This window comes from Mizuhopecten yessoensis, unplaced genomic scaffold (genome assembly GCF_002113885.1).
Source record: "Mizuhopecten yessoensis strain PY_sf001 unplaced genomic scaffold, ASM211388v2 scaffold8421, whole genome shotgun sequence".
NCBI classification, from domain to species: domain Eukaryota; kingdom Metazoa; phylum Mollusca; class Bivalvia; order Pectinida; family Pectinidae; genus Mizuhopecten; species Mizuhopecten yessoensis.
Genome location: NW_018407539.1, coordinates 324249 through 341074, shown reverse-complemented (window position 1 = coordinate 341074; position 16826 = coordinate 324249). Strand labels below are relative to the sequence as shown.

The window sequence follows — 16826 nt, the reverse complement described above, 5'->3', positions numbered from 1 at the left end:
TTTTTAGTTGGTACCATAAATACCTCGTAGTTGTTTTATTTACTTACTAATTAAGTTACTTTTGTTGGGTTTTTTAGTTGGTACCATAGATACCTCGTAGTTGCTTTAATTACTTATTAATTAAGTTACTTTTGTGGAGTTTTTTAGAAGAATAATTTCAATGCCATTTTGTTATATAGAATCTATCTTCACTAGTATTACGTTTTTTTTGTAAATCCCTTATTCAATTAATTCTAATATGCCGTATTTCTAGTGATTATTTGACATCACAGGTGCACGGTAAATTCTGCTGGTGGACTTTATTATTTTCTGTAACTTTGTGGCTAGAATTTATTCTTATCATGATGTTCTGGAACTATATATATATCAGTCTATATAGTAATATTCGTCTATATGTTATATTCTTTTATATAATGTAAGTGTTCTATGTTTTTTTCCGTGTTGATAAAGGAGCGGATTGCTCCGAAAATTTGACAACCTCATATTGTTGACGTATACACCGTCAATTGGAAGTGCTTCCTTGTCCCATGTAATATATACCAAGTTTAAGTAACCGTAACCTACAAACATACCGCTGACATTAACTACTTCGTTTACCTATATTTGTTTATATATATATGGGGCAAGGAAGTAGTTACTTCTATTCGTTATACTATGGAAGCGAGTGAGTCTTCGTTACCCGTTGTCATTTTTAAGGCAATACTGTTTCTACTGATTTATATACAAAACCTACAGATTTTCATACAAGTTATCTGAATATTTACTCGAACCATTCTAAACATGTAAAGTAAATATTCCTTTCAATTTAGCATCGCGTATAGTTACTATATATAGTGAGTAATAAGATTACAGCGAAGAAAAGGCTAAATGAAGATACCCTGAGAGTATTGTACCCAGAGAGTATTGGGTCTGTAATTGTACCTATCTTTAAGTATTTGAAGATTGGTCAATTAATTGAATATTTGTGTAATTTATCGCCAAATAAATATATATTCAAATAAAGATAGGTGCAATTCAATTGAAGATATGTTTAATTCGTCATATTTGTGCCTATCTTTAATTGAATTGTACCTATCTTCAATTGAATTGCACCCATCTTCAATTATTTGAAGAAATGTGCAATTATTGAATATATGTTAATTTGGCGTTCTATAAAGTAATATATATATAAGTTATTTATTGTAGTCAAAAAAATGTAAGTTTGTAAAGCTATAGATAAAGGTATAAGTACCTTATTTGTAAAGACTCCTGCGCTAACATCCGGGTCAACAATTTAGAGTGCATGTTTGTCCTTTTTTTTTACTGAATTGTATATATGTTTGGTGACATTCCAGACAAAAATAACATGTTTTTTTATCTTTTAAAAATTAGTACACGAGTCCTAAAAGACAGCTAAATATAGGATTCGATTCCGCTGGTCGGTACACTTCTGTTCCTTTTCTGTTACAAAGTCACCATAGTAATAAATCTTAGGTTATCAAATCATTATATCAGAATTTAACATGACGCCTATCATTTTCATTAAACTGATTGAGTTTATTGTCCCTTCCTTGAACTTACATAACACTGTTTATTAACCAATCAGAATCTCCGTCCTAGATAACAACCTGTGCGCATAGCTATGCTCCATGCGTGATTCTCAGAACCAAAACAAATGACGAAAACCTACCTTCACCCTTCTATTCGCTTAAAATAAGTGTAGACGTCATCATTCTAATAATAGATGTTAGAAACGGGATTTTTCATTTTTAATATTTTTGGTGATGACCCTTCTGACACGTCAAGTTTCCGTCGTCACTGTATTTAACTACACGTTAATTTTGTCTTCAATAATATGGGAGTATGAGCACTTCTCTCGATCGTCTGGTAAATGATAAATCTTATGTTTTGACGACAGTATTCTCCCAACGTCAACTACCTGCAGTGGGCGGAGATTACTCCATATTCATTGGTTGATTCTGTGGTTGACGTCAGAATCACGAGACATTTCCCGTACTTTCCACAGAACCAAAACAAACTCCATGTTGGATTGCAACTGATGTAAACATTGGGGATTTTTTTAGTGATTAAGACAATATTTCAAAGTGAAGAAGTGGATACCTCGGATAATATCGTTGAGGAAGAGGCAGGGAAGACAATCGTGTCTGTTTCAGAAAGGTAAGCAGCTTTCAGACGTCGCAAAATGACTCCAAATATTTCGAGCTATTGTGTAATTTTGTTTCTGTTGCCCATGCATTGATCAAGGAAAAAATCTTTGATAGGGCCGTTGCGAAAGATTGCTTGAACTGAAAAGTATTCTGAATAGCTTCAACATCAATAATCTTGACGCGTCCTGCTGTATTTCAAAGTTGCTGATTTGCAAATTCATAAAAAGATCGCATTGGCTTAGTGAACCAGTGAACTAGCAGTATATCATGACCTCTTGACCTTTCGTGGTTGAGTTTGTTTACGTCGGAGGGACGGGTCGTTCGTAGCCCGGGGGTAGAATGTATTGTTTATTTTTGGCATTAATTGTTTTATTAAGTGACTATATATCTGGGACATGCGTAAGTGATGTGGTAGTAAATGATGTTCAGCGATACCATCTGTCAGTGAACAGGCCGTAGACGGAACACACTGGTCCATGGGATTGGCAATGAATACTGAAAACTTAGATGACTAAGGATCCTGTACAACGCTGTGACTAAGGGTGTGGTAGATTGTCGAACACGTGAAACGGCCGCCATGGGGAATACTTTCATTCATTATTAGTAAATTTGTAGTATTTTAGTTTTAAAAGAACCTCGTGGTTTAGCTGGGGTTTTCCCCAGTGATAAAAAGTTGTGTAATTAGGCCAATGGTGATCCGATTTAACAGTGTCGAGTATTTACCAACTTTGTTAAATCTCATGGATAAAAAGTCTTCGAGTCCAGGAAAACCACCATGGGATGGATTTACCCAGTCTCGTTTGAATTTAACTCAGAGATGGAATACATTACCACTTTATCAGAGAGGGTGAGAAAGTCTTTTATCTTTAATTGAAACATATTCAGATTTCTGTATGGAATCATATTATCCAACCATATTTTCTTATATTTTTAAAAAAAAAGAACAAATTAGTCTTTGATGATATGATACTTATATGATACTCCCATATGGTACTGTACATGTGTACTGATTGACTTATTGATTTATCATTAATGTTTTTCACAGAAACTACTTATTGATTTTTTTTCCACAGAACCCTACTTTCTTCATAGTTTCATATAAATTGCCTTCAACTATAAATTCAATGATTGTTATAAAAATTGTAACTATTTATTTGGTTGGAACTCCACGTTATGTACTTATTTTAAAATTCTAGGATTCCAAAAAAAAATCAGAATTAAAAAAAAATCCACAGAATTCTGGGTTATTTTTGGGTTTTCGTCATTTAATGAATTCATTGAATTATGTATAGCACCGAGTCATTATTTCATTCCAGGTCAGAAATTTGATTTTAGTGGGTTTTTTTTTGAATTTTCATAACTGCAACATTTAATCATGGTGCATAATTGAACCAAAGGATTCAATATATAATGCTCAAGCGGGGACAGATAATAAAATATAATAAAAAGTTAAGGATATTCTTGGGATTCCATTATAAATATCTTCATCAAACCCTGTGCTGTAAACTATTTATCCTCCTCCTAACATTAAAATAAAAAAGATGGTTAACATGTTTTTACACAATTATTTGATCAAGTTCAGTGTTCCTGGTCTAGTATGAACCAATCAAACTGGCCATGGTACAGAGTTACAAGCAAACAGAATATTTCGGTTCTAATTGTGATTTCCTGGAATTAGCTGCAGGTTATAATAATACCTGGAATACTTACCCTGTTAGGTTTCATCTTAGATCTATATGACCGCAATGTGTTGGTCATAGATTAATAATTTAAAACTGTATTGAGTGACTTATACATTTATGCTATTTTTCATTTTAAGAAAAAATCTCCATTCAGGAAGAGTAAGATTACATTTGTTATATATATAGTGCATTACCAGGAAGTTGGAATTCTGGATACAAACACGAAATTAATTTTTCAATTATTATAAATGGAGTGATTGTTTGGAAACTTTTTAATTGAATGAGATGCTAACGTATCAATACACCATGTACCCATGTCCTATAATGAGCAACACATGGAGGTGAGGTGTAGATTTTATATTCTTATGGCAATTTAATTTATGAATTTTGTTTGAGAATTTAATCTGGGATTGTCCCTGAGTGTTGTCAATATATAACTTACCTTAAGCTTGTTATGTATGTATCTTTTTCACAAAATAGTAACCATTACCGGGTGTATTGAGTGTGTGGACCAGTGTTATACGTTTATTCATTAAGTGCCAGGTAAATGAAAAGTTTAAACAAAGACACATATATATATATGTTATAAGTCCTCTGGTTGTGACATTGAATTGCTTATATAACATTACACTATTTGTGTTCTAATGGATTTAGATTCAATCACATACAAAAGTATGTTGATCTAAAAAAAAAATTATCTTTACCTCAAATTACAAGCACCTTGATCATTTATTAATATTTAGTCCCAAACTAATACACCAGAAATATATGTCCTTACTTGATCTTATATATCTGTTGATAAGATGTTTAATAAAATAAATTAAAACCCTGTATTAAACAGGTGTACAGAAAGAAACTGATTTCATAAATAGGGGGTATATTACTGCTCTAATTAAGATGTGTTAATTCAGGTATTGTGCATATCAACACAGGTTATGCTGATGGAGTGAGATGATTTTGTTGTTTGAATTTCAATTTTCTAAAGTTTATTAATTATTTAATTAATTGACACTCCTGCTAATTATTAATAATTTGAAAAGAAATGGTTTGATTTTAATATCCCGACAAAAACATGCCATCAGAGTATGGGGGACTGTGAAGGGTTGAAGTTGGTTTTGGGTGGAAAGTCACATCATGTTGATCTGATGCAAGAGGTCTGACTGAGTTTAAGAGTTATTTCCCTTGGATCTGACCGACTTCTGAGAATATAGTAAATATGTACACGTGCAGTACTCTGTAAGGTCAGTGTCAAGTTTGTTTATGTGATCTTTTAGATAACACATTTCTGAAGAGATTTAATAGCCTTCTTTGTTTACATCAATAATGATGTAGATGCTGTGAAACTAATATTATTATAAACAATATTTCAAATCAGAATCCTCATTGATTATTTACAGAAACATTCAATAATTCTATTTTTAAATTGCTCAGGCATGAAGCTAATTCACCATTTTATCTAGCCATATAATTTATTTTTCTTTGTATAAACATATCACTGTCTATTGTCTAGCGAAACTGTTTATTTTAAGTATCTGGGTTTCGCAGTTATTATAACCATTTATATATATATATATATATACCATGCAAGGTATATTTATACTAGCTGTCGGACCATACATGCAGTACATCATAATGATTGAGATATATCATTACATAGAAAACACTTTTTGTTTTTACTTTAATAATGATTAGTAATAAAAAGATATTCCAATCCCTGTGACCAGCCTCCAGGTAAATGAAACAAGGTCAAAGGTCAGACTTGTTTTTCAAAGTATTGACAGCTTACTGATAGCTGGAATAAATGTGAGTGAAAAGACTAAGCCATGGTAGTGCATAAAAAATGGGGATACAGTACATTTCGTGGTCAGAAAAGCAGGATACTTTTAGTGGTCAGAATAGCGGGATACTTCTAGTGGTCAGAAAAGCAGGATAGTTTCAGTGTTCAGAATAGCGGGATCACTTTTAGTGGTCAGAATAGCGGGATACTAGTGGTAAGCAGGGGGATTTATCAATGATTAATGTCAGTAAATAAATCAATTAATTGCTATATGACTACACCAATGACCTTCCTTTTTAAAATTGGTGTTGATATGTATACATTGTAGTTCTTAATGAGTATATCTTCTTGTATACTTCACAATACTGCTCTTGAAGTATACTGCACTGATGTAAATAAAATTTTATGCACATTATTCTTACATTGAGAGGATGTGAATAAAGTATATAAACTGTAGCTACCTCTCTTATCTATGGAGCTATGCCCCTTTGAATAACAATAATTTACTTGATAAAAGTTGATATAATATTTACCTTGAGGAAACTTTAATAAAGTACATTACTTTAAGTTACATCCCCTATTTATGGAGTTATGCCCGTTTGTTTTTAACCATTCTCAAAAAATGTATAACTCGACAGCTCTTGGCACATTCAGTTTAATTAGTCTGCCATTCTGTTGACAGTTAAGCTTTATTTGGTTTCCAGGATATCATTTTCTGTTTACATAACTTTGTCATACATGAAAATAATGCAGTGTGTAATTTCCTCCTCAATTTTTAGCTGTCATGTGGTTGAAGTCATTGGCCATCATACGCCATGATGTACATAACAAAATATCATCGTTATAGGCAGAGAATAAAACCAGATATTGAACCTTAATCTATTGAGTTTGTCTTCTGTTTGATAAGTAGATGTGATGTGTAAATGTTTGATAAGTAGATGTGATGTGTAAATGTTTGATAAGGTAGATGTGATGTGTAAATGTTTGATAAGTAGATGTGATGTGTAAATGTTTGATAAGTAGATGTGATGTGTAAATGTTTGATAAGTAGATGTGATGTGTAAATGTTTGATAAGTAGATGTGATGTGTAAATGTTTGATAAGTAGATGTGATGTGTAAATGTTTGATAAGTAGATGTGATGTGTAAATGTTTGATAAGTAGATGTGATGTGTAAATGTTTGATAAGTAGATGTGATGTGTAAATGTTTGATAAGTAGATGTGATGTGTAAATGTTTGATAAGTAGATGTGATGTGTAAATGTTTGATAAGTAGATGTGATGTGTAAATGTTTGATAAGTAGATGTGATGTGTAAATGTTTGATAAGTAGATGTGATGTGTAAATGTTTGATAAGTAGATGTGATGTGTAAATGTTTGATAAGTAGATGTGATGTGTAAATGTTTGATAAGTAGATGTGATGTGTAAATGTTTGATGAGTAGATGTGATGTGTAAATGTTTGATAAGTAGATGTGATGTGTAAATGTGGTGTTAACCTGACTATACTTTGAAAAATTAAAGTCACACTAACATAGAAACATGGCTTCGAACTATAAATGTTCTGCTTACCTGGTGCTAAAAGGTTTACCCAGGTAATGTACCTGAATGCTTGTGTTATGATCTAGTCTGTGTTTATGTGTTGATCAGCCGATTTCCATTAGGGAAACCTACGTCAGCTATGTACATAATTATGCAGATTTTCTTCCTACTGTTTCATCTTAGTTGGGTGTGGTTAGATAAACAGATTGGCAAATTTCTCTAAGTAAATCAAATGTGTACAGCATTTTGATAAATGAAATTTGTTATCTTCAATCTGTTAGGTAACTGTTAAACAAGGAAATATAATCCGTGTAAAACCAGCTACTTGAAATGTTGGCACGTCTTTGTGTCTTACTTGTTTGTGTCTGGTGTGGAGCTCGGGAGTCTAATGGAAACCTCTATGAACAAGTATAAAGCCGTCCTAAAGTTTTGGTTAATGATTTTTGTCCGAGAGGAAGATTTTTTTTATTATCCCGAGACCATGATATATTTGTTGTAAGATTAGAATCGATATATGGAGTCTACGTAGATGCACCACATTTGTTAAAAAATGAAAATAAATAAAGGTAGAAAATAAATGGATGGAATGCACTAGCAGAAAATTGGCAGGCAGATACAAATAATAGAAGTTTGTAAAATAGCTAAGATGTCGCCTTAAGATTAAGACAAATTTATAAAGTGTACATTATGTTTGAAGTACAACTTGTAAATGAACAGATCACCTGTAGGTATACGTTTAACATTGTAGCTATATAGGATTGATAAAATACTGACAACGCCAATTTTTAGTTTGATTCTTGGTCACAAGCAAGGTCAGAGAAATTTAGATTTGAAATATTATTGTTCTTTATTGTAAGGAGTCAAGGTTAAAGATCAATGTTGTCTCTATCACAAATTATCAGTTAAAGTTATGCATGCTTTACCTACGTCACCATGTGATAAAAAGACATTTCCCTGGTATGTCAAAAACAACAGTGTTGACTGATGTAATTTGTGACCAGGTAAAGCCGTGACGTAGATTTATTTTAAAGTTTAATGCAATGTGCATAACATGACGTTGGTATGTCAGGTGTAGAATATAATTAATGAAAACTTGTTTCTTTTGAATGTGCGCATGCGTATACCAAGAAGTACAATTAGAGTTAATATATTACATTACTGTAGTAGAACTTAAGGAGAACTTCTAAAGCACATATAATTTTCTAAGATTACATTGAACAACTGGGCCCAGTTTAAAGGATCACTATTACCGTAATTGACTCAAAATGACTGCAAACAAAATCTTTTCATATATTTTATAATTTTATTCTTACAGTGCACCGCAGCAGGGAGCATCTCGGCCTCAATCAAAGATATATCAGTCTGTTGGGAACCTTGTCCCATTACAGCGTCCACCGATCAGCTGGGCCAGACAACAGGGCATCCTGTCGGCCAAACCACAACTCCCTGTCCTCACACGGCAGATGACCGTTGGATCTCTGCAGGCCAGAAGTCGGGTTAGTGTTTAATGCATATAAACAGCAAGGGTGTGTTAAATCACAGGTAAACAATTTGCACTGTGCACAGTTATCAAACATTGTCTGTTTTACATGCTTAAGTTCAGTGATTATTTATTAAAAAGTGTTCAAAAGTAACAGATTTATATTAAAAGAAAATGAGGAGAAATAAAATACTGTAACAGGAGAGTTGTATCTTCTGTGTAAAAACTCCTTTTTGTTATGACATGCATGGTTACTTAAAGTTTGATAGATCTTTTTTAATTTTACATAAAGACGTAGTTACATAAAATAGAACTATAAATTTTATAGGTAAATTAATTGTCGCTATTCTTTTGAAATGGAATACTAACTCCAGATCTATGCGTACAATATGATTTTGTTTGATGAAATTTATGTCACTCAACAATATTTTTACCATTACAGCCAGAACAAAGAAAAATGGATTCCAGTTTCTATGCTGAGAACCTGCCATCTAGTCAGGCCCTCGGTGAGGGTGGTGAGCTTGGCTCATTTGATGCCTCTATTTTCGCATCCAGTCCAAATTCATTGTACATGTATGAACAGGAGAAAGCTGATATGCAGAGCTCGCTAAACGTGCCTAACTGTACAAATCCCAGCAATATGTTTTTCTCAGATGACTTTGATTTAGAGGATACATATGAAACGTCCCAGGATATTCCTCCAGTGTGTGACAATTTGTTAATCAAAGGGACACCTGCTACCTCACAAGGCCTGGTAGACGAAGGGCAGACTAAACCTCTCCAGTCACAGCTTAGTAAGTGTGATGACGTGTTCGAGGATCCGACGTTGGCAGAATTAAACTTTCCTCCGTTGTTGGATGATATTGTGAATCTCGCACCAATCTGTACCTCAACCTCAACTGAGGTTGGAGGTCAAAGTTCAACATCAACAGTGCAAAAGTCTTTTACAACAGAATTTTTGAAAAATTGGGTATTATCACAGAATAACACAGACAAGACAGATTCGCAGCCAACGTCTTCACGATCTCTGTCATCTGCTTGGTCTCTTACAGGAGTGTCGACAAAATCAACAATCGCCTGGCCTATCGGAGGAATGTCGTCACCATCAACAACAGACACTTACTTAAACAGAAGAACCCTCTCCACCTCAAGCATGAATAATAAGCCTAGTGTGCCAATACGACAGATATCTGAAACTGTGTCCAGTTCAAAAGATATCAAAACTGAGTTATCTCCCCTGTCTGTTGGTGTTGGTGGGGAAAAGTGTAGTAATCAAGTGCTAAAAGCACTGATTGGGAGTAAAAGGGCTCAGTCTCCTCCACGGATCACTCAGGCTACTCCTTCCACCTCGGCTCTTGGTAAACGACGGAGCCCCCTGTCCATTTCAACCTATGACTCCAGTGACGTAGACCAGAAATGGGAGGAAATACGGCAGTTCATACATGATGACGAGTCGAACTTGCCGACACGGTCAAAACTAAAGAGGGAGAGTATTGGTGAGTTTTGTAGCCTCAGTGATGAGTAGAAAGTCAATCCTTAAAAATTGTTAAAAAATGTTTGAGCAGGTGCAATTTTAAGTGAGTTGGTCAGGGAACTGCAAACAAATTGTGAGAATGGCCTAAGTTATGCAATTTGTTACATATATACTAACATTTTAATTCCAAGGTTTAATAAATGGAAGGAAGTAGAATTTTATTTTTTGCCAAAAGAAGATAATTTCCAAATAAACTTCAAATAAATTATTAATCTAGAATTGTTTACTATTACTCAAGCATATGATTGTAAGCTCAAAACTGATGAAACTGACCTCTGGGCGTTTACTGTAGACCTGTGTTTGTTGTTGATTTATGTAAGCGTACGATTGTTTCAGACTCTGTTGGATCCGTGGCCTCCATAGATGACGGAGACAGTGATATGGAGAGCAGCAGCGATGACGAGGATTGGAATGATTCAGACTCAGGTAACCTCTCTTAACTCGTCATTGTAACAATTCTCATGTTTATCTGTTATATTAGGAAGATTATTGTTATAACGATAAACTGTTTACCGCAGTATCTTCTGAAGTTGAATTCTTGTTAACAAACCATTGTTTTCAAAAACAATCAATCTTGTTATCTCATGCATGCTTACACAACACACATGGAGGCACATCCTTAATGACAATAACTGTTAGGAGGACGTTAAACAAACCAAACCCAACCATCTCTCCCATCACTGTTTATTATATACACCTATGAATATCCACTGGCTTTATGTTGGAAAATTGGAGTAAGTTGCCTCCTAGAAATTAACGGTTCGGACATTATTTGACATGTGTGGTGCTTCTTAACAAGATTCTTTTTTGCTGCCATATTGAATTTGCAGATTCATCCTTAATGTCGAAATATTGTGATTACGGTCACATCTGTGTTAAGAGACCACCTGTGTTAAGAGACCACCTGTGTTAAGAGAACACCTGTGTTATTAGACTCTAACACAGTCATTGATTCAATAATTTCAGATTCCGACAACAACCAGGACTCGTCCTGGTCAGCTAAGAAGAAGAAGGACTCCTCGAGTAAAAAAGATCAGTATTTCTGGCAGTATAACATCCAATCAAAAGGGCCAAAAGGTACACGCATGAACTTTGACCTTGAGCCCAGAAACCCACATGTGTTACTTGACTTTGAGGATCCTGTGTTCGATGTTGAAAAAGGCAGAAAGCTTGGACTTGGTAAATCAATTAGACATGGGGGCAAAGCTCGCAAAGGGGACGGAAACAATGTGGAACCCAACCCCAAAAAATTGGGAACGATTGGACTACAGTTGAAAAAGATCAACAAACAAATAAATGCATTTGCTCCTTTGTGTGACATGCCAGTTTCTACTCGAAATAAGTCAAAGAAGGAGAAAAACAAACTGGCTTCCAGGTGAGAACTCATCGAATAAACAGGTGTTGTAGCAGAGTAGATTTAGAATGTGTTGTAAGAGTAAATTTAAACAGGTGTTGTAAGAGAATCACTTTCACTTCAGAATTGTAAACAATGGCAATTTGGGGGGAAAATAAATTATTAGTAAAAAGGTTTCCGTGACAATTATTTTTCAAATTATTTTTAACAATTATAAATAGTTAATGAGTGTTTTGTTTACCTAACAACCTTATATAGTTGATACCATTGTAATTTTAACCATTGTAGATATTGTAAACCCCAAAACGTTGATACTAATATATCATTGTGTTACACAGAGCCTGCCGTCTGAAGAAGAAGGCCCAACATGAGGCGTACAAGGTGAAGCTTTACGGACTGGAGCTTGAACACAAGCAGCTGATGACTGTGATGGATGAGATCAAGTCTCGTGTGCGCGACGTCTTAGACAAGAAAGAGAAGGAGGGCAACCTGTCCTCTCAGCTGGATGGTCTCATCCAGAAACACCTCAGTAAGTACCTATAGAATTGTTGGTAATTTGTAGGAAAGTCAAAGGAGTTGTTCATCAAACTGTAACAAGTCAATAAAAGATCTCAAGGCACACCATCACAGTTGTTAACTCATTCACCCCTGAAGACACATTTGAACTCTTTTAATTCAAAGGTTGGTATAATTCGTTATGAAATTTCAGTGGTGAATGAGTTAATCTAAATTAAACACTTAAGTATGTAATCTGTTGGATTGATATGAGAGTTTCTGTTGATTACCGGGTATAATAAGTGATCTTTGAAACTTTGCCAGGTTTGTTATTTGTTGTTCAGGTCATAAAACATCAATACCCTGCAGACGTTTGTATTTAGTGTTTAATAGAATTAAGGCTTTCAATAAAATATCTATCATAATATTTAAGCATATACCGGTAGCACACTTCCTGTTATATGTGGTAGTATCAAGTAATGTGTAGTTGCAACATGCTACATCTTATTACAACCTAGGGCATATTTAGTTATAACATGTAATATGTTATTATGACAGGTTATATGTGGCTATGACAGGTTATGTGTGGCTATGACAGGGTATATGTGGCTATGACAGGTTATATGTGGCTATGACAGGTTATATGTGACTATGACAGGTTATATGTGGTGACAATATCAGTTTGTAACAGATGTAAGAGGTCAAATCATACGACCACTCTCACGGTGTACCATTTACTAATTAGACCATTTTTCTCCCCAGCTGTTATGGTTGCTGGACATACGACAGACTTTGTCAACAACGTCGTCAAGAAGGTTGAAGATGGGGATCCCACTGGCGGCTTGGTAACATGAGAATGAGGTCAAAGTCAGCTCAGAAGTTGGAAGACACCACATGAAGAATCGAGCCGGGGCTGGTAAAACATCATAGCCCCATATACATACAAGTGTTCATATACAATTTGATCATGTGACACAATACATTGATCATTTGTATAAACTGAAATAGATCATTTGACTTATCTGAAGTGATCATGTGACCTTTTCATGGTTGTCATGTGACTTCAGTTCTATGATTATGTGACATCTACATGCAGACAGAGCATCAACAGTCCCACCATCTCATGGAATATAGTCATCTGGAACAATTAAGGATTTGTTGTCAGCCCGTTGTAGCTAGGAAACATCACAGCATTTCAGTGTTTTCTATAGGTCCATTCTTACTAAGGAGGAAGGAGATATCTTGATTTTTAACACGTGTTATGAAAAATGAAAACAAATCCACCAAAATGTATATATCATCCTTATCACAGTAGTACATAGTAGTACTCATGATGTAAATGTTTTTTTTGCCCAGTCTGTCCGTCTCTATTTATTTCATTCTGTATATACGTTGACAAGTCATTGAGTTATACAAATCAAGTCATTACAATTATTACAATGACCGTGGAAAATTAAAAGAATGACCATGTGTAGAACAGTCCAGGTTCAGATTGAAATGGTTCCATAGTGGTTGTAGTGTAATAACTGAGGAGGTTTCTCAGTTTTAAGGCTGCTTTTCTCATGTTGCTTGTGATTTTTCTTTTAATTAATTTTAAGAGATTTCAGAAAAACTAGTAGATAAACATGTTATGTAAAGGGTATGATTTAAAGATGATCTAGTGTTTACAGTTATAACAGTTTAGTTAAAGGTTAGGAGATTTTAGAAAAACATATAAGATGTCTATGTGTCAAGAGCTTTATAAAATAACTATAGGTGTTGTCCATTGAGACATACACAGGGCAGGGGTGAGTGTTCTGTGATCTTGTTATTTCATGAACTAAATAGATGTCAGAATTAAAATAAGTTTATTATCTAGGTATTATTAATTTCTTGACATTTATTGAATTCTATTATATAAGTGTATAGCCTGGTAATTTAAGTTTTTTGTTAGAGTTTATTGACAATTATGTTGTTATTTCAGCTAATGATGTGGAAAATAAGTGTTAATTAAGATATACGTAATGTGATCTGATATTAGACCTTTGTTATTTATGAATGAGATATACAATGTATAGAGACGTTAACACAGGGATAATAGCTATTGTATTAAATATTCTTTGAAATATAAAGCAATAACACTTTTTCTGGACAATGTCCTCTGAAAAAAAATCTGGTTGGCCTGCATATTTATCTAATGCGAAATAGAATTTTGTGATTTTGTCTGTACCTGGTAGTCTGTACAAGCCTGCAAAATCATTCCAGTATCAATCTATGCATACAGATCAAATTATATGGAAATCTCTTCCATGATGTGAATTACCTCTTAGTAATTATTTTGCTAATGTAAATAAATCAGTCAAATTTTTTCATTGTCTTCTTCTTTTGTTTTCTGATCAGAAAACAGTGTCTAGTACTTCTTGTCCCTATTTTAAAATTGTTAGACCTGAAGGAGAAACTTTCTGTTTGTAGGTTAGCAGATCTGAGGTAGACACTTCCTGTCTGCATGTTGTCAGATCTAGACACTTCCTGTCTGTAAGTTGTCAGATCTTGACACTTCCTGTCTGTAAGTTGTCAGATCTAAACACTTCCTTTTTGTAAGTTGTCAGATCTTGACACTTCCTGTCTGTAAGAAGTCAAATGTAGACAATTCCTGTCTGTTAGTTGTCAGATCTAGACACAACCTATCTGTTGTCAGATCTATACACCTCCTATCTGTTTTCAGATCTACAGTAGACTACCTGTCTGTTGTCAGGTCTGTAAATTGTGAGATCTTAGACATTTCCAGTCTGTAAGTTGTAAGATTTAGACACTACCTGTCTGTAAATTATGAGATCTTAGACATTTCCTATCTGTTGTTAGATCTACAGTAGACTACCTGTCTGTTTTCAGGTCTAGACACTATTGTCAGTTGTCAGATCTAGACACTACCTGTCTGTAAGGTGTGAGATCTAGACACTTCCTGTCTGTTGTCAGATCTAGACACTTCCTGTCTGTTGTCAGATCTAGACACTTCCTTTCTGTTGTCAGATCTAGACACTTCCTATCTGTTGTCAGATCTAGACACTATCTATCTGTAAGATCTAGACACTTCCTGTCTGTTGTAAGATCTAGACACTTCCTGTCTGTTGTCAGATCTAGACACTTCCTGTCTGTTGTCAGATCTAGACACTTCATTTCTGTTGTCAGATCTAGACACTTCCTATCTGTTGTCAGATCTAGACACTATCTATCTGTAAGATCTAGACACTTCCTATGTGTAAGTTTTCAGATCTATACATTTCCTGTCTGTTGTCAATTCTAGACATTTCCTGTCCGTAAGTTGTCAAATCTGTAGCAGGTACTTCCTGTCTGTACATCATTAGATCTGAGGTAGGTACTTCCTGTCTGTATGTTGTCAATTTTGTAGTAGGCACTTCCTGTCTGTACATGGTAAGATCTGAAATAGTTTCTTGTTTGTCTTTGTGCTGTCGGATCTAGACACTCTCTCTGTATATGTTGTCAGATCTGAGGTAGACCAAATGTTAAAAGATGGTTGGAGTTTACCTTTTGATCTTAATTATTAAATGAAATTGTTATTGTTATACTGTTGTTAAGTTTTAAAACTGAGCACTCCCTTTGTCATATCTTTAAAACTGAACACTCCCTTTGTCATATCTTTAAAATTGAACACTCCCTTTGTCATATCGAAGGACAAGGTATAAATCAATGGTAGGGTAAACATATCTGAACTTCTCATTTACTGCAAGACTCATTCTGACCAGTAGAGAAAAGCTTTAATAGGACCAGAAGGTATAATTACAAAAAATTAAGCAATTAAAGTGGTGTCTTTCAACTGTTCAAACTTATTGTTCTGCTAGCTTACCACATTATTACATTTACCATATTGTAATGTAAGTTGGATGTAAACAACCATTGTAAGAACGGTTGATTCGGAGAAAATGTTGAGATTCTCGGAAACATCTGCTGCTTATTATTAAGATCTTTGTCAAGAATAGTAACATTATTTGTTTAATTGGTAATGAAGTGAATCAAAAGCAGGTTCAATATAAATCTGTAATGTAGGGGCTGATTTGTTATTAAAGTTTGTGAATTTGCATCCTAAACAGTTATGAATTTGCATTCAAAAGGTCTAAATTTTGCAGGTCGCTAATACAGTAAAATGTTATGTATGTTAAAAATAAATTGATAATTTTCATTAATGGCTTTTTTTATCATTTCCATATTTCTTCTATCAGCTGATGTATTTCATACATAAATATTGAGGACGTTTTGTCATTAGACCTTCATTCTAATCTTCAGTTGTTAGGTGTGTTTGTTCAGCTGTTAAAGCAAAAATAAATTTACCACCGTACCAAGGCCCTGCACTGATTTGAGGAATGCAAACTCATTCTTTCGGATGTAAATATGTTAAATGTAAAGAGAAAGTATTTACTGTGATAATATACAGTATTATTATTAGCTCACCTGGCCCGAAGGGCCAAGTGAGCTTATGGCATGGTGCGTCGTCCGTCCGTCGTTTTACTTTAAACAATTTCTTCTGAATAACCAAAAGGCCCAGGCTGATGATATTTGGCCTTTAGCATACTGGTAACAAGGGCTACCAAGTTTGTTCAAATGAATGACCTTGACCAACTTTCAAGGTCACAGGGGTCAAATGTCTTAAAATCTTCAAACGACTTCTTGTCAATAACCAAATGGCCCACGGTACTGATATTGGGCCTGGCTCATGCTGGGATGAAGGGCTACCAAGTTTGTTCAAATGAATGACCTTGACCAACTTTCAAGGTCACAGGGGTCAAATGTCTTAAATCTTCAAACCACTTATTCTGAATATC

The 16826-nt window shown here is 34.4% G+C and overlaps 1 protein-coding gene across 2 annotated transcripts; it reads left to right on the top strand.

Moving 5' to 3' along the window:
- Window positions 1-1783: 1783 nt before the first annotated feature.
- On the top strand, window positions 1784-16186 carry LOC110455912. Of its 2 annotated transcripts, none has more exons than XM_021506347.1 (7): window positions 1784-2157; window positions 8462-8642; window positions 9069-10122; window positions 10497-10586; window positions 11127-11535; window positions 11853-12043; window positions 12772-16186. In XM_021506347.1, the coding sequence occupies exons 2-7, from the start codon at window positions 8610-8612 to the stop codon at window positions 12861-12863; spliced, it is 1869 nt and encodes a 622-aa protein (XP_021362022.1). In that variant the 5' UTR covers window positions 1784-2157; window positions 8462-8609; the 3' UTR covers window positions 12864-16186. The 2 variants fall into 2 exon arrangements, with proteins under 2 accessions (XP_021362022.1, XP_021362021.1); XM_021506346.1 differs by lacking the exon at window positions 1784-2157 and adding an exon at window positions 2345-2994.
- Window positions 16187-16826: the final 640 nt, after the last annotated feature.

Coding starts and splice junctions, on each gene's coding strand:
- LOC110455912 (XM_021506346.1), top strand. CDS start 2,837: ATGGTGATCCGATTTAACAGTGTCGAGTATTTACCAACTTTGTTAAAT. Junction 8,643..9,068: donor CTCTGCAGGCCAGAAGTCGG/GTTAGTGTTTAA, acceptor TTACCATTACAG/CCAGAACAAAGAAAAATGGA. Junction 11,536..11,852: donor AAAAACAAACTGGCTTCCAG/GTGAGAACTCAT, acceptor TGTGTTACACAG/AGCCTGCCGTCTGAAGAAGA.